Source organism: Vipera ursinii (genome assembly GCF_947247035.1).
Source record: "Vipera ursinii genome assembly, chromosome: 1".
Taxonomy (NCBI): domain Eukaryota; kingdom Metazoa; phylum Chordata; class Lepidosauria; order Squamata; family Viperidae; genus Vipera; species Vipera ursinii.
Genome location: NC_139512.1, coordinates 275,552,786 through 275,574,464, shown reverse-complemented (window position 1 = coordinate 275,574,464; position 21,679 = coordinate 275,552,786). Strand labels below are relative to the sequence as shown.

General features: G+C 38.0%; 2 protein-coding genes across 3 annotated transcripts in view; one reads left to right on the top strand and one right to left on the bottom strand.

Moving 5' to 3' along the window:
* Window positions 1-15,136, top strand: part of TFB1M (transcription factor B1, mitochondrial) — a 38,829-nt gene extending 23,693 nt beyond the window's left edge. Inside the window, exons 6-7 of the mRNA XM_083348124.1 lie at window positions 12,914-13,041; window positions 14,826-15,136. Coding sequence (XP_083204250.1) covers window positions 12,914-13,041; window positions 14,826-15,069 — 372 coding nt within the window. The 3' untranslated portion in view covers window positions 15,070-15,136. The remainder of the gene's footprint in view (window positions 1-12,913; window positions 13,042-14,825) is intronic.
* A 55-nt stretch (window positions 15,137-15,191) lies between these two features.
* The window catches only part of TIAM2 (TIAM Rac1 associated GEF 2), an 83,818-nt gene continuing 77,330 nt past the window's right edge, over window positions 15,192-21,679 (bottom strand). For both annotated transcript variants that reach the window (XM_083348115.1, XM_083348116.1), the window contains exons 22-26: window positions 21,385-21,443; window positions 20,771-20,870; window positions 19,244-19,331; window positions 18,676-18,830; window positions 15,192-16,394 (exon numbers count right to left, since the gene is read on the bottom strand). In XM_083348115.1, coding sequence (XP_083204241.1) covers window positions 15,754-16,394; window positions 18,676-18,830; window positions 19,244-19,331; window positions 20,771-20,870; window positions 21,385-21,443 — 1,043 coding nt within the window. In that variant the 3' untranslated portion in view covers window positions 15,192-15,753. The remainder of the gene's footprint in view (window positions 16,395-18,675; window positions 18,831-19,243; window positions 19,332-20,770; window positions 20,871-21,384; window positions 21,444-21,679) is intronic.

Here is a 21,679-nt window from a genome sequence, read left to right as displayed (position 1 = left end):
TGAATGGTACCACTTTTACCTCATGGTTTACTGCTGCTCAGGAGCATTGTGGAGTGTTAGTTTTTGCAGCTTTAAATATTAAAATCAGCATGATCTCAGAATTAAAGAGTAGCTTTTGAGTAAGTGCCAACATCACACAAATGTACAAAAATATTAAAATCCCATTTTTAATAATGTTTAGATGCCATAAAATGCAGATATCTAATAATACGTTTCAGTACTTACTGATAAAGGAAAGGTTTAAGATGCTTTCATGGCAGCAGAAGTTGTAAAAACACAACTTATCTGGAGGGTAAATGTCTCTGTTCCTCATGGAAAATTGCATTGGCTATTTTATTAACCAGAAATAGGTCTCTGATGCTCTGTATGCAGCAGTGCTTCCTATTCCTTGTCTTAGTACCATCTACCAGAATATAAAGAGCTACTTTGTTTAACAAATCTGCATTGGAGAAAATACTTTGCTTAACAAAAGCAAAAGAGATTATAGAGAAAAGGCATGTAAACCCTTGGTTTTAAGCACATAATGATTTCCAGATCCCAAGCTGAATAATTGGCTTGGAGAGTAGAACAAATATTTTAATAGAAAAAAATTGTCCCAATTTTAGCTTTAGAAACTGTTTTCGCTACAGCAGGGGTCCCCAACCCCCGCTCCGTGGACCAGTACCGAGCTGTGGCAAGCCACCAACTGGCCTGCACAAACAAGCAAAGCCCCATCCATGGGATGCAGGCAGCACACAAAACCACACACCCTCCGGTCCACGGAAAAACCTCTCTTCACAGAACCGGTCCCTGGTGCCCAAAAGGTTGGGGACCTCTGCGCTACAGTATAGGAAATAATAACTATAGAATGAGCTTCAACATAAGTGAAAGCAGAATTAAGGTGTTTTATATTGCCAATCAGTCTCAGAACCTCAGAATTGCACAGCGAGATATAAATTCCTCTAAGTAATCATTGTGAGAAATACACATACCTACAGTACATACATATGTGGCTAAGTTTCACATACCTTTCCAGTTGTTTCTGTACAGTACTGTAATTATTTGCCTTACTTCTAAAGGTTAAGTGGGGAAAAAGCAGTACTTGCAGCTTATATGATAAATACAGAGCATAGCTGTAAAGGTTTTGACAAGTCAACAAGAAAAAGCTCTAGTGAAGAAATGTCAGGGGAAATCTGCTAATTATGCAATATGATAAATAGGAGCTTCCCTTATTGTCTGACCTTTTCTGTCTGGGAAAAGGGAAATCACTGATTTGTGATCCACTGGAGATAGTAAATCAGGTGCTGTCCAGGTGTTTTGGATTTTAAGTGTCATCGGCCCCACTAAAAATGACCAGGATCGAGGAGGGTGCTGTTGTTCCAAACATCTGGTGGGCATGTGATTATTTCCCTTTATAACAAGTGAGCATTGACAGCAACATAGTGGTAACTGTGGTTTCATTAATCTTCAAGTAATGGGGATTCAAGGTTTGCTTTTGCATAAAGTCTCCATATTGTTATTGAAAACTGTACTTTGCGTAATTTCTCCAGTTCCTTTTAAACCTGATTGCCTACAAATTCTGGACAAGCCAAATAGTTGTTGACATTGGCCTGTCTTGGGATAGATCTTGGGTCAGGTTTGTTATTATATAACAGAAGCCATAACATGACTGCTTGGCATTACTTTTCAAACACAGAATAACTCTTAAGGATGACTTCCTGTCCTTCTCTAAGCAAAAAAATAAGGAGCAGCTCATCCTTGAGATTGTTTTTGCATTGCTGTAGCTCAGAGGTTTGATAGAATTGTCTGGAAGCAGATCTAATTGAACTGGATAGGACTTAACTCATACTTGGTTTTCAATTTTTTTAAGAAAATATAATTTCATAGAATTGAAGTATTTTGTGGGGTTTTTTAATTAAGGTCACTGATCAGAATTCTGCACATTAACAAATTAAACAATTTCTACTCCAAACAAAATACAAAGGTAAAACTGTAAATCTGTCACTGAGGTGATCAAAATATAATGAGGTTTATAGCCAGGACATATAGTTCTTATTTAGCTACTTCAGCTGGCACTGGCAGCTTGGTCATTAATCAAAGTAGTTGCTAAGTTGAAATTGCAACTGCATATTGTCAGGCCAGTTGTAGATAGGATTGGTCATACCTTCTTTTTCATTACCATTGTGACTGTGAATGGTTGCTAAATGAGGCAGTTGCTAATTGTAGTAAAATCATATACAGACAGTATAAAAAGTTTTGCCACGTTCAGCAATGACATTCAGTGTCAAAAATCTCAAAGGCATAGCCTTGCATAATGTCACTTAGCCTGGGTATTTCACAAAGTAGATCACAACCTGCTTAGTAAGCTAGAAAAAAGAAGGATGGACGACATCACCACCAGATGGATTTGTAGCTGGCTGACAAACCGTTCCCAACAAGTAGTCCTCAATGGTACTACATCCACATGGAAAGAAGTAAGCAGTGGGGTACCACAAGGCTCCATCTTAGGCCCAGTACTCTTCAGTATCTTCATTAATGACTTAGATGAGGGAATAGAAGGGGAACTCATCAAATTTGCAGATGACACTAAACTGGCAGGAAAAGCCAATACCCCAGAAGACAAGCTCAGGATCCAAAAAGATCCTGACAAACTTGGAACAGTGGGCCACATCCAACAAAATTAATTTTAATGTGGAGAAAAGCAAAGTTTTACATTTAGGCAGGAAAAATAAGGAGCAGCTCATCCTTGAGATTGTTTTTGCATTGTTGTAGGTCAGAGGTTTGATAGAATTGTATCAAAGGTAGAAGTATCTAGCTCAAAAACAGTAACTGTGAGAGGGACCTTGGAGTCCTAGTGGATGATCACTTGACTATGAGCCAGCAGTGTGCAGCAGCTGCCAAAAAAGCTAATACAATCCTGGGTTTTATAAACAGAAGCATAGAATCAAGATCACGTGAAGTATTAGTACCGCTTTATAAAACCCTAGTAAGACCACTCCTGGAATACTGCAACCAAGTTTGGTCAAAAAAGATGTTGAGACTTTGGAAAAACTTCAGAGAAAAGCAACTAAAATGATCACAGGCCTGGAGACTAAAACATATGAAGAAAGGCTGCAGGACTTGAGTTTGGCTAGTCTAAAGAAAAGAAGAAATAGGGGTGACATGATAGCAGTATTCCAATATTTGAGGGGCTTCCACAAAGAGGGGGTCAAACTATTCTCCAAACCACCAGAGGGCAGGACAAGAAACAATGGTTGGAAACTGACCAAAGAGAGAAGCAACCTGGAATTAAGGAGAAACTTCCTAAAAGTGAGGACAATTAACCAGTGGAGTAGCTTGCTTTCAGAAATCGTGGACGTTCCGTCACTGGAGGTTTTTAAGAAGAGACTAGACAGTCACTTGTCTGAAATGGTGTAGGTTCTCCTGCTTGAGCATGGGGTGGACTAGAAGACCTCCAAGGTCCCTTCCAGCTCTATTCTATTCAAACCTAATAGACAGTTATAAAATGGGTCCTTGTAAAAGGCGAAAGATTTATACGATCTGAAGAGAAACCAGAGTCCTTGGACTTCCGGTGGCGGTGCGGCGCCGAAGACAGCCTTCCCGGGCTGCCCGCGGCTCAGCTGTTTGTTTTTTCGCCCGAAACAGCGCCGATCAGCTGTTCGGGCGAAATTGAAGCCCCCTCCTCAGGAGAAGAGGAGGGGGTGAGGCCCCAGGTAGGGGTAGAGTTCTCCGGGGCCGCCTGAGCTTGGAGCTTGGGCGGCTGAAGGATTGAACTCCCCCGAAGCCTGGGTTGCTCCCAGCTGGCCGGCGTCTCTGCTCCGAACTTCTTGGAGCAGAGCCAGGCGTCTGCGAACCATCCCTGCCTGAAGAAAGGACTATGATTTAAAGGAGCAGGCAGAGCGGTACAAGAGGTAAAGGTGAAGAGGATTATTTTACTATACTCTCTAGCTTGTTGGACTTTTTAAACTTTAAGTGAAAGTGCGTCATAATTGAGGACTAAAAGATGGCGGCGAAACCTCCCCCTAAAACTCTTCGGAGCGGTGGATCCTCGCCGGTGCAACAATCATCACTACAGGCGTTGCACCCTCCTGAAGTGCTGACATCGAAGGACTTACGAGATGCTCTGGATAAACTTTTGGAATCAATCAATCAATCAATGGGTGATAAATTTGCACAGATGGAGGAGAAATTGGAGAAATTGGAGGAGAGAATGGAAGAGAGGATGGAACAGAAGTTCAGCGTGATGAAGATAGACATTTTGTCTTCAGTGCATAAAGTGGCGGGATGTGTGGAAGAATTAGATGAAAAAATGGATGATCTGGCTCAAAGGAACGCTATATTAGAAGTAAAAGCACGGGAGAATGAAAATGCAAGAGACAAAATGGAAAGGGAGTTAAGCCTAGCCCAATATTACCAGATGCAGTTTGCTGTTAGAATCAGAGGTTTAAAAGAGAATATTAAAGAAGATTTAAAGCAGCTGATCTCTGAGGCTCTTGAAGTGGTATTAAATCAGCCAGCATCTGAAATAAGAGCAGCTATGGATAAAGTGTTTTGGGTGAATTCATGGATTGCCAGACAGAGAAAGTTGCCTAGAGATGTGGTGGTTTATTTTGCAAAAAGAGAGATTAGAGATCAAGTTATACAAGCTGCCTATGATGCTAAAGTGGTGATTGCTGAACAAGAAGTCTTGGTTTTAAAAGAAATTCCTCCAAGGATTTTAAGGGGAAGGAAGGACTATACATTTCTCGTGCATGAGCTTAAGCAAAGAGATATAAGGTTCAGATGGGAGATTCCAGATGGGCTGATGGTGATGCATGAAGGTAAAAGGTATCGGCTGATTACTGTGAAGCAAGCGCGTGATTTCTACAATAATGTCTTAAAAGCAACCCCATTAACACTTCTGGAAGCTGGAAAGGGATCGGGAGAAGGAGAACATCAAGAGGATGAAACAGAGGAAAGTGGTGCTGGAGGAGATCAAGATACAACTTCTTTGGATGATCCTAGAGAGCAAAGAGTAACGCGTGTTGCTTTAAAACGAGCAAAGAAAATAAAAGAACAAGATCAGCAAAAGTCTTCAGATTCTTCACAACGTACATATAGTCAAGCTGTGGGAGGAGCACGGCCTAAAGAAGTTAGCCCTATCAAAGCTGTGCTCCAAGAGCTTTGGGAGGATATGCATGGCAACTAAATTTCTAACCTGGAATGTTAATGGACTAAATTCACCGCAGAAGAGGAAGAAAGTTTTTCAATATTTAAAACAATTTAAGATAGATGTTATATGTTTGCAAGAAACGCATATTAGAGTTTTGGATCAAAAGCATTTATTGAACTCGAGACTGGGTACGCAATTTGTTGCCTCTGCAGAGAATAAGAAAAATGGAGTGGTTGTTTATGTTAAAAGTGCCTTAACAGCAGACTTAATTGAAGCAGATAAGCATGGAAGATATGTTATGATTGAGCTGTTGTTAGAAGGTAAAAAGACGCTTCTAGTTGGATTATATGCACCTAACCAACAACAAGCTGATTTTTTTAGCTTACTCCACACAAACCTTACCCAGTTGGATTATAAATCTTTTATTTTTATGGGAGACTGGAATGGTGTTTTGGATGTACAGTTGGACAAGGCTGGAGCTTTTAAGCGCATTCCAAGTCATGCTAGACTGCCTAAATCTTTTTTTGAAATGAAGGATGACCTGGAATTGCGAGATATTTGGCGTGAGAGACACTTGCAGGAGAAGGATTATACTTTTTATTCTGATAGACACCAATCTTTTTCGAGGATTGATTTTATTTTGTTGACTAATGATTTTTTTTTTGAGAACTAAAAAGGTGAAGATTTGTGCAAGAACTATTTCTGACCACAGTCCAGTTTGGTTGGAGATTGATAAGGAGAAAAGAGACAGGCGCTCGTGGCGCGTAAATGAGAATTTGTTTAGAAATCAGAGAAATGTGGAAGAATGCAAACAGCGGATGAAGGACTTTTTTGAGATTAATATGAATAAGGGTACCTCTATGGACATGGTTTGGGATGCTAGCAAGGCCTATATGAGAGGGGTGTTGATATATATGAATAATAGACATAGACGTGCAGTGGAAACTAGAAGGAAAGAACTGGAGAATGAAATAAAGGAAAAAGAAAAGGCTTTGATTTTGAATCCAGAGGATGTGAAGGTCAAGGAGGCTATTAGACTGCTAAGAGGACAATTTGATAAATTAATGGCAGATCAAGTGGCAACCAATCTGCGGTTTGCTAGGCACAATACTTTTTGCAACGCTAATAAACCAGGCAGATGGTTAGCTTATAGATTGAGGAAAAAACAAACGGCCTCTAATATAGATAAGATTGAGTATAAAGGAAGGGTTGTGTTTCAACAGAATCTTATTAAGGATGCTTTTGTGGATTTTTATTCGAAATTATATACTAAAGAGGAAATTAATGTAAAAGATATTGATATATACTTGGAGAATGCTAGCATCCCAGTTCTTACGCAAGTACAAAAAGAGGGGATTAATCAACTGATTACAGAAGAAGAAATTCTTACAGCAATTAAGGAACTGAAGGTGGATAAAGCGCCAGGCACGGATGGCTTGACTGCAGCCTATTATAAAAATTTACAATTTGAGATGATAAAGCCGTTAAAGGAACTGTTTCAGACAATTCAGAGGGGGGGAAAGGTGCCACCGTCTTGGAGAACAGCTTTTATCTCTTTGATTCCGAAGGAAGACCAGGATGCTACTCAAGTTAAAAATTACAGACCGATATCGCTTTTAAATACAGATTATAAGATATTTGCTAAGGTTTTGGCTAATAGACTGATGAGGGTTCTGCAACAGGTGATTCATGGGGATCAAACGGGGTTTATTAGTGGTAGGCAAATGAAAAATAATGTGAGACATATAGTTGATGTGTTAGAGTTTTTGGAAAGGCACAACCAGATCTCTGCAGCGCTAATCTTTTTAGATGCTGAAAAGGCCTTTGATCAATTGAATTGGCAATTTTTGTTGAAAGTTTTAGATAAAATGGATTTTGGGGAAAATTTTTTACAGCCGATTAGGGCATTATATCAAAAACAAACTGCCCGAATCATAGTTAACAATAGCCTGACAGCAGCATGTAATATTGAGAAGGGCACAAGGCAAGGGTGTCCGTTATCGCCCTTGTTATTTGTGTTAACATTAGAGATACTATTGGTTAAGATTCGGAGCTCGGAAAAAATTAAGGGGATACAAGTTGGAGATCAGGACTATAGATTGAGAGCATTTGCAGATGATCTGGTTGTTACAGTGACCCAGCCAGAGAACTCTGTTGTGGACCTGATGGAGATAATAACACAATATGGGAAGGTTTCTGGATTTAAAGTAAATACACAGAAAACTAAAATTTTGGCTAGAAATATGACAGTTTCACAGAAGGCTCTCTTAGAAGGATTAACGGGATTTGAGATTGTTAAGAGGGTTAAATATCTGGGGGTGATTTTGTCGCCCTCTAATACAAAGCTATATAAAAATAATTATGAAAAACTATGGGGGAAAATTCAAAAAGAATTGGAGAGTTGGCAAAAATTGCAATTGTCTTTGTTGGGACGGATTGCAGCAGTGAAAATGAATGTCCTGCCCAAATTTTTATTTTTGTTTCAAATGATACCTATTCTTAAGAAAGATTCTAATTTGGAGGAATGGCAGCGTGGTATCAATAAATTTGTGTGGGCAGGGAAAAAGCCACGAGTTAAACTTAAGATTATGCAGGATACTCGTGAGAGAGGTGGCCTTAAATTGCCTAATTTTAAATTATATTATGAAGCTGCTGCATTAGTAGGAATAAGCGATTGGATTAATTTGACGCAATTGAGGTTATTAAATCTTGAGGGCCATGATTTGTTGTTTGGCTGGCATGCATATTTGTTGTATGATAAGAAGGTAGATACTGTGTTTAGGATGCATATTTTAAGACAGGCATTGCTGAGAGTTTGGAAGAAGTATAGACATAAGCTAAGCAGCAAGATACCATTGTGGGCAATTCCAAAACACGCAATAGAAAATATACATGCTGGTTTCAAACATGATGTGACTACGTACAAGGAAATTTTAAGCCTGGAAAGGAATGTTTGGTGTTTGAAATCATATAGCCTCTTGCGAGAAGAGAAGGTTGTTCAAACTTGGTTTCAATATATTCAATTACAGGACAGGTGGAAAGAAGACCAGAAAAATGGATTTACAATGACTGATGAAAATTTGATAAAGCAGATTAGAAATCAGGGACCAGCACATATTAAACGGATATATCTTGCATTGATAGAGATTGACTCGGAAACAGAGCTTGTTAAGGATTGTATGATTAAATGGGCCCAAAACATCCAGGAAGTTATTACAATGGACACGTGGGAAAAGATTTGGGTGAGAAACGTAAAATTTACTCAAGCTCAAAATCTAAGAGAGAACTTTTACAAAATGTTTTATAGATGGCATCTAGATCCTAAAAAGCTTGCAAGTATGTATCCGAATTATCAGCCTAAATGTTGGAGGTGTGGTGATGAAGATGCAACATATTTTCACATATGGTGGACATGTAAGAAGGTTAAGGCTTTTTGGATAAAAATCTGGTGGAATATGCAGAAGATTTTTAAACAGAGGATAAAGTTTTGTCCGCAACTTTTTTTGTTGGGAATAATTGCAGACGCTACAGTTGTGGACACCAAGCTGATGTTGAACTTAATTACAGCGGCAAGACTTTTGATAGGCCAATATTGGAAGAAAGAGGAACTGCCGACCATAGAAGATTGGACTTCAAAGGTTTCTGACCTGGCAGAGATGGCGAAGATTTCGGCCTATTTGAAAGATCATTCGCAAGAACGTTATATTATGGAATGGAGAAAATGGATTGAGTTTATCCAGAACAAGTATAGGGTTAAGAGGTTTTATGTAGCATTCGAATAAGTCTTCTTTCGTTTTTTTTTCTTTTTTTATTCTAGTTTCTTATATATATTTAATATTGTTAAGGTGTGTCTTATCCTATATAAGCTAGAGAGTGATGGATTTTAGAATTTATAGTTGTTAGTATATGGTTGTTTATGATTGCCTTTTTATATATATATACCTTGTATTTAGCTCTGGGAAGTCGGGGGGGGGTGGAGGGAGGGGAGGAGGGAGGGAGGTTGGGGGGAGGTAGGGGGGGAGCAGGGAGGGGGAAGGGGGGTTTTTTAAAGGAAAACTGCATTTTAAAACTTTTCAATAAAAAATAAAATAAAATGGGTCCTTGAATTCCTATAAAAGGTGCAATAAAACAACACATGGACACTAGATTCAGTCAGTCTTTCACCATAAGGCCACAATCTTAGCTGCTGGAAGGACATTAAAACATGCTAAAATTAGTACTTTTCAAAGTTTGAGCATAATTATTTAAATATTTTGTCATCTAAGAAAGAAGCTTGACTATTCAAAAATATATTCCTGAGTAGGGCAAGTTGATCCAATTGATCTTCTAAATCTTGCAGATGGAGAGTAGTTATCACTTAGTCATATCGCTTGATCAAAATAACTTCTTTCAAGAACCAGTGTTGCAAGAATGTTCTTTTCCATGTAGATTCATAATTGTTTATCATAACCATGAGAACTTACAGCTTCTGGGAGAAACAATTAAGTTTACCCAGTGGACTATAATACAGATCTGTACAGCCATCTTCACTTTAATCAGATCAGCCTTCCTCCCCGGTACCACATTAGATATTTAACTTTGAATAAATATCCCTAGGACTTAAGTCAGGGGTCTTCAAACTTGGCCCTTTTATGACTCGTGGACTTCAACTCCCAGAATTCCTCAGCCAGCATGCCTGGCTGAGGAGTTCTGGGAGTTGAAGTCCACGAGTCATAAAAGGGCCACGTTTGAAGAACCCTGACTTAAGTATTTGGCGTTACAGTATTGAGATGGCTTGCTTTGATCCCCCTTTGCCATTCACCATGTCCCTGAGAAGGAATTATGAATGTCAGAATTTCCCAGTTCCACAAGGAGCCTGGTAAAACGTTGAGAGGAAAAACTATATAGCACATTTTCTCATTGTCTCTGATTTCAGAGGTAAATATCTGAAAAAGCCAACACCAAGTAACAATATGGGGAGGATTAAAACTGGCGAATTAAAATTTCTGCTTGATGCTAAAATTCCATTTTACTTATAAGACAAAGCTGGGGAAAGCTCTCCATACTCTTGGGTTCTATATTGCTGCAGTACATTGTAAATTCATCTTCTGCCAGCTGTAATAACCATAATATTTAATCCTGAACCAGACGTAAAGATGAAAAACATTTTAGTTTCTGTTTAACTTCACTAAACTTTAATACGGTATATAGTGAAACTAGGAACTAATATAAGTTTAAACAGTGCTTAAAGGTAAGAGTGTAGTGGCTTTGATAATTGACTTATGTTATTCTTTCTCTGTATTATTATGAAAGAAACAATTCCTGCCACAGGAAGTTATTAATTTTAAAACTATCAGTCCTAAGGAGATGATAAAAAGGAGAAGCTGAGGAGCAGAAGCCAGTGGTGGCTTCCATTAGCAAAACCAAGTGGAAGTGACACAGCCCCCCCCTTTTTTTTTAATCCTATGCTGCACCTCCAAAATGTGGTTTAGAAGCGTGGAACATTCCAGAACATTTCTGGGAAGTACGGATTCTCCAGGGGGAAGACAATAGAAAGTCCAACTGTTTAAATGGGCTTCTGCTGGGAAAGGGTTGGATCCATCTTACAGATTTGTATTTCCTTCAGAATGAGGATTACAATATAGAGCAGACATGTCAAACACAAGGCCCGGGGGCCGGATCTGGCCCGCGAAGTGGTTTCATGTGGCCCACGAAGCCATCCTGGAAACAGTGAGGGAACAGCCCCCACTACCTTGGCCCTGGCCCAGAGACCCTCCTTCTGCCAGAGACCCTCAGATCTGTCCCACTCCTGCCCAGGCCCCCATAGGCACCCATGATGCGAACGATGTAGAGCTGGCCACGCCCACCCAAGTAGGCCATACGCACTCTAGCCATGCCCACCCAGTAGGCCACGCCCACCCAGGCCACAGCCACCCGGCCCCTTGAGGGCAACTGCAATGCTGATGTGGCCCTCAATGAAATTGAGTTTGACACCCCTGATATAGAGGGATCAGTTTCATATAAAAAGCAGAGGGGGGAGGTCTAAAATGAAGTAACAAAGCCGGTAGTGGGTCTGTAGGAACATAGTAGTTGGGAAACACTGAGGAATTTGAAGTGGTTAATGCTATAGAGCTATCATATTATTTCAGTTTTCTATATAAAAAGAACATGAACATGTGTGTACAATTTTTTATCTAGAAAACAAAGTACATATGCACAATACACTCACAGTTTTTGTCATTTTTTTGGTTATGTTTTTGCTGATAACTAAGTGCAACTTGGATAATTTCCTGTAGACAATTGCCTACAAGTTTGAATATTATGCTGCCCTCTTAAATTTCACTGTTTATTTCAAAAGAATTGTTAAGTCCTTAAACTTGTATTTAAGACTTCTTTTAACTAGGAATTGAAGGAATTTCACCCAGTGCGGTCAAACTAATAGCTGAAAAGCAGTTAACAATCAATTTCCAAAAGTGATTGGTATGTGATCCAGTGCCTGTTTGAAGGCACCGTGGTTTGAGCAAAAAGGTGGCTATTCCCTCCTCTCCCAGAGCTCGGAGCCCACTGGAGCCCACTGTCTTGCAAGGAGCAGCTGTCTGGAGCACCTGTGAGCAATCTCATGTCCTCTCCTTATCTGGAGAAGAATTACAGAGAGCCGGTCTACTTGCTTGCCTGTGCCATCATTCTGCGGTGTCTGCCATGATTGATTCTTTTTAGCAGACCTACCTTCAGTTTGCCATTTCTTCTTAAGGCTGTGTTTTTGTAACACATTGCAAAATTCAGACTTGTCTTTTGGTTTTTTTACATGCATATTACAGCACCTAACAAAATTTCAGGATTTTGTTTGCATTAATTTTTAAAACAGGGGACAGAAGGGCACAAGATTTTTTTTCTCAGTTAGGTGAACCTGATTTTGTGTTTGCAGTAAACATTTATTCTCTGCTAAAACTATTTGCAAAATAAAATGGTAACGCTACTATGATGATCAAAAATCAGTGTGTTGAAATGGAGCTTGTTTAACATGCATAACTAAAAAAATAGGATATAATGTCAGTAATTTTAAAGCAACCAATTACAAGTGAACAGTAATTTCCTACATTGGTTTCCATAGTAACCTTGCAGCTTTCTGAGTGTTCTGAGAATCCAGATCCTGTAATGGAGTAAACAGTAAGATGTGTTTTGCATTTCCACAGGGTGAAAAAAGATGCAGGTCTTATTTGAGGATGCATTACTTTATTTCAGCCTATTTTTATTTTCATGTAAATGTGCAGTATGCCTATTTACCCGGGGGGGGGGGGGAGAAATCCACTAATTCATAATTCTATTCATAATTCTGCTGCCAGGAGGACCATTTTCAGTCATGCAGAAGAAAATTGAATGAGAAACAGGATTCCCTTTTCCCATAATACAGAGAAATTCTTCTAGTTCTAGAAGAGTTTACTGTATAATGGGGCTACAAGATCTGGGCACAAAAATCTATAAACATTAGATGGCAGCAAAGGGATACATCATACTACATAATCTAGAGTTTAGTTTGTCTTTTGCATCCCAGATGGCAAAAGCTAATTCATTTTAACAGTATTTTTAGTGTCTGTTTCTCTTACCTGTTCCTATTTCTCTGAAAGCGTATTTCAGGAGGTCCACACTGTGAACTTGGAAGCTGCTGATTTATTGGTCAATAGAATTGCAACTCCTTTAATTGGATCGCCAGTTTTAAATGACATTTATAGATATAAATTTATAATAAATGTACCTCCTTACTGCTATAAATATGACAACATTATTAATATATATTTATCTCAGGTAGATGTGACACTTGTCCATTTTACACCACTAGTGGAACCAAAAATAAAGCAGCCATTTAAGCTGGTGGAAAAAGTTGTTCAAAGTATTTTCCAATACAAAAGAAAATTCTGTCATCATGGTGCAAGGTAAGAAAAATTCAAGAACTGCAGTGGGGGAGAGGGGGCGGCTCACACTTGCGTGTGTGATTCCTTCAAGGAATTTTCTCATTTTTATGGCACTATTTTATTTAATTTTTTTTTAAATTTAATTTTAATTCCATTTATATCCCGCCCTTCTCCGAAGACTCAGGGCGGCTTACAAGCTTAGCAGTAGCCTTCATTCTATGTATATGCCTGCTTGTTAGGGCTTGAACACAGTTGTAGTATATTTACTAGGTGGATTTTTAATAGTATTGGTAGTCCTTGACGTACAACAAGAGTTTGTTTTGTGAACGTGCAATGTTAACAATGACACTGGAAAAAGCGACTTATTCTTCACACTTAATGACTGTTGCAGCATCTCCATGGTCACATGATCAAAATTCAGGCACTTGGCAATGACATGTATTTATGATGGTTACAGTGTCCTCGGCTCACCTTTTGCGACCTTCTGACAAGCAAAGTCAGTGAGGAAGCCAGATCAATTAATATCTGTTATTAACAAGTGCAGTGATTCACTTAACAGCTGTGGCAAGTAAGGTCATAAATAGGGGCAAAACTAACAAACAGCTATCTGGCTTAGCAACAGTAATTTTGGATTCAACTGTGGTTGCAAGTCAAGGACTACCTGTATATGGACTAAATGGAGATAGTGAGGAATTATCAGCTATGTTCTGTTATACTTGAAAGCAGATGCTGAAAAATATTGTTGCAATGCAAACATCTATGACTAAATTAAATCTAAATGTTACTGTCTACTTTGTACATAGTCATGGAAAACGTTACAAAAAATTAAGGGCTTATGGTCTTACTTATATTGCTTTAGTTCCTTTTCAATGAGGGCCAAGTCTTGTCAACATGCTGGTACATAAAATCTGGTATGAAGTGTAAAAAGGTGTCCTACCTTTTCCGTACGTATTGAGAACTCATGTACAATCCTCAGCAAACCATGGTAAAAACAAAGTAAAAAAAACCCTGCCTTACTAGAGGCAAGAGAACAAATGATATAACAGAGTGAGGTTTGTGACCAAAATAAGTTTCCTTCTCTGAAATAGTTGCTTTTCGTAGTTCCTTATAGTCAAGATGGAATCTGTTTTTTGTTAAATCAGAAATTTGATGTTATTTATTATTATTTAGCCTATGGCATATGGAGTTATAATATGTATTAACACTTGGGCCTAGTTTAAGAAAGCACAGTAGAATATGAATGTTAAAAAGCTCTATATTCAGATTCCAGTGTCTCTAGGCAATCTAACCTAGGAATTTGATAAATTTGATGAAAGGCAGGGCAGAACAGATTGTTGGTTGGCATCCGCCTCTGAAGACATAGCTTATTTCTCTATCTCAGTTGTGCAAGACTTTAATTGAACATTTGGGCGCAAGGGCACCTGTTCTTTTCACCCTTTTTCAGACTCTCACTTTTTTTGCAGTAACCTAGTGAAAGGCATGCAGTGTGCTTCGGTCTTCAGAGTAGCATTGCATTGTTAGGTCTTGCTATTAGTCATAGCAAAAGCATTCCCAGAATCCAATTGTTTTATCAGAATGACAAAGCATTGCAAAGCAACTTCACCCTTTAGGTAGATGAGATCAGAATACATATGCAAAGGCTTATGTTGCAGTGCTCATTTTATCATTTTCTCCTATGCCGCCTCTTCTGCAGATGCCCATGATTCATAGTCCAGCTATATAGAAGATAGTATTATTTGAAATGAGAAATCTGAAATAAAAATACTGAATGTTCCTTATTGATTACCAATACTATTTTCTTTCAGGATTTTGTTTCCAGAAGCTGACCGCCTTGAAAAAGCTAAACAGTTGCTCATGGAGGCAGATGTTGACCCAACTCTATATCCACCTCAACTGTCCATATATCAATTTAAAAACCTTTGTAATGTCTACAGGAAAATGTGTGATGAAGATCCAGGTCTTTTAGCATACAACTACAGAGAGGAACTGAAAAAGAAAAAGACAGCCAAGTTTAAACGGACTGTGAAAGATTGCTATTTTCTTTCCTAGAATTAGGCAACCACAAAGCCTAACAGTTTTTTTGGATTGGACTGAAATAAATTTGATTTTGAATATATTCAATTTTAACCAAAATTGTATATGAAATTTACAAATGAGAATAAGGATCATTTTTCTTAAGCAAAGCTTATCTTCTCAAGGCCAAATGTAAAATAACTGAAAAGTAACCCCCTCAAAACCCCACCAAGAACAAAACACGCACAAATCTACCTATTTCAATTAACATTTTACTGTACAAGCTTATAGAGAAAATAAAAATACCATAAGATTCCAGTACACTTTTATATGTACAAACATATATAAAAATCAAGTATAAACAACCATTTACATTTTAGTACAATTTACAGAGGACTCTATTACTCTGTATTGAAATAACTTAATTTTGACTTTAAATAAAGCAGAAACTAACATGCTCTTAAATGCTCAATGAAAGCTAATTGGACTCAGGTTAAAAAAATGAACATCTCACCTCCCCATGTTTTCAAAAGTGTTTAAATGTTACCTAATACTGAAAGGGGAAGAGATTATTTTACAGAATTTGCAAATTCAAGGTAAACTTTTTTGTTATGGAATAAATTAAAATAACTTAAGCCTTTACAACTACCTTTATGGAAAAATCCAGTAGTGCATTAAACTGAAGAGTTAAGTAGTTTTATCAAGTTGCAAATCAAATAGCTAGGACTTTCCATGTCTGTCTCCTGCTTCGTAAAAGCAATCCTCGTTAACCACTGATGTCAAACTTTGCACACTAAATTCCCTTTCTAAAATTGAATTCAGATCAAAACCCGGAGAATCAGGCTGATTGTCAAGCGACAGATGCTGTTCTTGCATTGCCCGCAATGTCCCTTTGTCACGCCTTGTGCTGTTCACTTTTCGTTTAATAGGGCAAAAGTGAGCACGAATTAGTTTAGGCTGTTCTTCTGCTCTCAGCCCACCTCTGTTCTCTAACCCAGGAGGATAAGCAGTCTCCACATCATCATTCCGAATCTCAGAAATCTGCAACTGCTGGAACTGGATTTCTATGTCTTTCGTGGGATTGCTTTTTTTTAGAAGTTGCTGGAAATTATCTTCCTCATCACTTAGAATATCAGATTCCTTTACAGGACTATTTGAAAAATCGGATGCGCAGCTCTGCAAACCCTTCACGGGAGATGAGTTTTTAGATTCCAGGATACTGTCGGTAGTGTGGCAGCTGCTACTTGGTGTACTGCTGCTCAAACTGCATTCATCAGAATCTGGCTCATTTCCTTTTCTTGTATTACTGTTCCATTCATTACTGGGAGGATTCTTCAGTAATTTCAGTGATCTGGAAGAAGCTGCCAATGTAAAAATACATCCATCAAGTTTCTGTACTCAACAACTGTGGTAACCATTGAAACATTGATTGATGCAATTAAGTGCTAGAGAAGAGAGAGGGAGAGACTTCAGGAAATAAACAGTGAGAATCTGGACAGCAGAGGGCAGGCAACCTTTCAAGACTAGCATATTTGGCATAAGGAAAACACGATCGCCTACTGATATTTGGGTATTTTGTGAGAACAAATACAGCTGCTCTTTCCCATCCTCCTAGGCCCCCTATGATGCTTTCCACCAGCTTAGTCTTGGCTTTTTCTAGTTACATTAACTCTTTTCCAGAATAGGTCCCAGATTATAACTTCCTAGCGCTGTTATTGCAGACTCTATAGAAGGGTCCTAGGGAAATGTTTTGCTTTGTAGCATGATGTAGTTTTCCATTTATTGCTTTTCAGTTAAAATAATAGAAAAAAAATCAAGTCAAGTGAGGTGAGAGGCATAGCCTGGAAAGCATTTAGACAGCATCCATGGGCATCATGTTGTTTCTGCCGCCTTACTGTTGCTGAAAATATCTCAACTCTAGTCTTTGAAGAAGAGCAATTAAAAATGAATGGGACTTTGGAAATCATCAGAGGTTTCCTAGTCATATCTAGTTATATGGTTGTTGAAAGAGCAATTTGAGCCAGGCAGTGCATGGTCAAAGCGAATAGGTAGTGGGATGGTTTTAATGTTTAATCCCTCACTTTGAATTTTTACCTTTTCAACTAGAATATTTGCCCCATTATAGGAAGTCTTCACAGGTCACAATTGGGAGCGGCAATTCCATTGCTAAGCTACAGTTGCAAGAAAAAGTATGTGAACCCTTTGGGATTACGTGGAGTTTTGCATGAATTGGCCATAAAATGCGCTCTAAACGTCATGTAAGTCACAACAATAGAAAAACACAGTTTGCTTAAAATAATACTACACAAACATTAGCTGTTGTCATGTTTTAATTGAACATAAGATGGAAACATTCACAGTGCAGGGTGGAAAAAGTATGTGAACCTTTGGACTTAATAACTGGTTGACCCTCCTTTGGCAGCAATAACCTCAACCAAACGTTTCCTGTAGTTGCAGATCAGACCTGCACAACGATCTGGAGTAATTTTGGACCACTCCTCTTCACAAAACTGTTTCAGTGTAGCAATATTCTTGGGATGTCTGGTCTGGGATGACGTTTAGAGCGCATTTTATGGCCAATTCATGCAAAATTCCACGTAATCCCAAAGGGTTCACATACTTTTTCTTGCAACTGTATGCAGATAAAGTGACATTTTACATAACTGCACTTGCTTACAATATCAGTTCTGGCTGTGGTCATCAAGCAAATCACTTTGGATTGTTAAGCACAACATCACATGACTGACTTGCTACTTCCTAGGGACTTCCCCATTGACTTTGCCTGTCAGAATTTGTATATGAAGGTCACAAATGGTGATCACATGGTCATGGTAAGCTGCAACCATTGTAAATGCATGTTGGTTGCCAGGCTCTCAAACTGCAATCATGTGACCTCAGGGATGTGATGATGGCCACAACCCTGAAAACAGCTCATAAGTGTTTTTCAGCACCTTAATTTTAAACGGTTGCTGAACAAGTGGTTGGTAAATAAGGATTGTCTACATACATTTGTTGCTATCTTCCCATTGTTACAGATAGAGTAGTTATAAAGGAGTATTGAACGTGCATAATTGGTTCAAACTCAACCAATGTAATCTGTAAAGATTTCAGCTGGTTGTAAATATTTCTTCCTTAAATTATTTCAAGCTGGCAAACAAACATTTACAAACAATTCCCTCCCTTAATTACACGTCATAAATCACATTATCCAATTAGTTTAACATATGAAGTTTCACTTCCTTTCTGTAGTGTGCTATTTCTTATCTTACCAAAACATCTGGTTGACATTCCTCCCCACTTCAGTGATTCAAAGCGAAGCAGTTTAAAGCAAAAGGCTGCCTCTTATATTGTCAGAGCAAAAACATCCAATGTTTGCAGCACTGACAAATACATTATGGTCAATTTTCCACAACAGCTGCCACAGTAAGTATGGCAAAGAAAAAAATATCACCCCATTGAATTCTAAATAAGTATTTTGGTAGGCAATCTATAGGTTGGACAGATCTTGTTTTGCTTCTCCAATACTTTCAGTGGAATACAACTAATATCTCCTGTTGAAGCATAATTTATCATGATTAATATTATTGCCATAGATTAATACATAAAAATGCTGGCATACATGTTAAGAAAGTATTTTCTTACCTAATTTTGCTGAAACAGGAATTCGATTCTTATGCAGTATTAGGCGGTTTTTATATGCTTTCTCAAAGGGCAAGTCACATTTTATTTGACGCCTGAAGTTTTCTCTTAGAATTGAACGAATCACTTTGACTATGTTGGTCTTGCTTTCACAGTCACTGTAGTTGTAAAGAAAAACATTAAGTCAATGCAAAACATTAAGTTACCGCTAAGATTAGCTATCAAGGCCTGGTTCTCTTCCTATATAATGATTCTTTTCTTGCCCAAAGCAAGATTTCTGTTCTAGGAAACAAAACTAGGCACTGGGCCAAGTGCCCCAGATTAGCCTTTTTCATATCCCCTCAAATTAGCACTTCTGTTTGGTTCGCTTTTGAGAACTCTCTGAACAGCGTCCTAAGAATCTTTCGTCTGACTTTGATCAAACAGGATAGACGCCTATGGGACTCTTACACAAATAAATAGTATGGTGTTTACACAGATTAATTTATTAATATTAATTTATATTACTTTAAAGGGGAGAAGAAAGTAGAAACAATCCACCTAGAAATTAGAAATCAAGTTTTGGTTCTACCTGCTGCACAGCTGGAAGGTTGTTTCAGGTCTTCCTTCTAATTCTGACTTTGTATGAATCAGTTCCCAAATGCAGCTGTTTTCAGTTCCTGTGGGTAGAAAAAAAACTTTCTCACAAACATTTAACGATACCTGCAAGTCTCCAGCCAAAATATGAGAATTTAATTAGGGTTTCAAGTTCATCCAAGAGATCGTGTCAATGGCTTTTTCTTGCAACAAGACTTTTGCTGAAGCGATTGTTTTGTTTCATAAATACTTTTACCATTGTCTTCCAAAATTCGAAGAGAGGATATGGCTTTTCTGCTAAGTGCAGGTAGTCAGTCCTGTGTTACAACCATTTGTTCAGCAACCATTCAAAGTTAAGAGGGCATTGAATGAAGGGACTTATGACTAATTGCCAAGCACCGGGATCACGATAACATGACCAGAGGGATCCTGGAACAGCCAGAAATTTGAGGATTGTTGGTAAGGACCACTTGTTCAGTGTCATAATTTAAAACAGTCGCTGAACGAGTAGTTGTTAACGGAGAACTATCTTTATAGGTAATTCTTCTTAATATTTTGAATTCTTCTTAAGATTAATTTAGTTAACTTTTCTTAAATTTAGAAGCATGAAACATTTGTGCGTGCGTGCAGTGAAGCACTGTATTTTGTGGTATTTACCATTCTGTGATTTTAATTTATAATTGATCAAAGGCAAGAATGAAAAATATACATGCTTTAGCATTTCAACAGCTGTATGACTTGTTACTAGAAATAATTCATACTTCAAAGCATTGTTTTGACATTGTTTTAGGGAGTTCTTATCACCAATCATTGTTTTGTCTACCTGCATTGGAGATTCACACAAACACATTTAGTGGTCGATCAGAAGAAACAAGGAGGGATTATTTAGTTTAAAGAAAACTTTCCTGTAAAGCAAAGCTCTGCCTTTCCCTCCTTGTCTTCTTTTTGGAACTCAGATTCTTTTTTGTTAATAAGACCATTTCTTCAGTAGAATTCTGCTCACAGGATTCATGTTAATGAAAATCAGAATGTGACGGCTCTCAGCAATCCTTTCCTTTCTCCCTCTGCAGTCCCCCACTGCTGCCTTCCTCCGTGTTTCCAAAAATCACCCAACCCTGTAGGAGGTAGCGTGGCCATGGGAAATTAGCAGGAAAGAGGAGCAATCAGCAAAGGTTGCCTTTTCTGCTCCATTTGCCATTTCATCACGGACCAGAAGCACCTTACAGTGGAAAAAGCTTTTAGATCAGCAGAGGAAGTAAGAACAGGCTTGCTGCCTAATAATGTTCAAAAGTATTCAAAAGTGCTTTAAACTGCAGTGAATTATTTCAGATTTGGCATTTAAAACTGTATTCCAATGTTATGGTGACCCAGCCTACTTGATACACTGAACTTTTCATCAGTTGCAATATTTATGAAGGAAGCAATGAAAAATTTAACAGAATATATTCATGGCTGACAAACTTCCAAAATGATAAAAATAAGAGACTGTTTAAAAATTATACGTTTGGTAAAATCAAGTCACCTGCTGTATTACCCAGTCGAACCTGAAGAGCAGATAAAGGAATCAGCCAACGAAACTTAAACAAATCCAGATCGTTCTGATTATTACGGACATTACCTGCCTTTTAAAAAGAAGTACAAGAGAGGACAATTAAAAATATTATTCCCAAAACTCCTTGTTATTCAATCTAAGAATGTTGCTTTTCACTCTTATTTTTTTAAAAAAAATTGTGACCAATACTAAACACATTTAAAACATTAAAACAATTTTATACTGTACAGAAAATTTCAAAATCCTAACTTCTATTTTTTTATGTGTGGTTTCATTTATCCTTGAAAGTGAGCTTTCCATAACATAGAGTGGGAACTTGCCTGATTTATATTACCCAATTACTAAGAGCATAGCTTATGTATGCTTTTGCAAACTGTTTCATGTTCAACTCGAATAATCATTTTAAATCTGAACGTCTTAGGCTTTTAAAGATGATTCCTTTATTTTAGCAAATTATTCCTTCTGATAATTGATGTCTAGAGTATTTATATCCCTAAAATATGTCCTCTTTTTATTCAATAACTTTTAATTCCAGCTGTATACTTACATACCACTCATGATTTATTAGTAATCTAAATACTTACCAATTTCTTTTTCAATTTGCAGTTCTCTTTATACACTAAGATGACCGCCCGTTTGAAAACTAAAAAAGAAAAGATAGCTTTTATTGATATACTACCATACTTTTCAGTACATGCTAAATTACTTTTTAAAATTCAACAGGAACTGACATTGTATATCACAAATGCCATTTTGATTAGTGCTCCACTGTTTGATCAAGGTCTGGGACAAATTCCTGAACCTGCCAGTAACTACATTCTTCCTGAGAATATTATCACATACTCTTCAAGCTGCATGTCAAAATAGGATACAAACTAC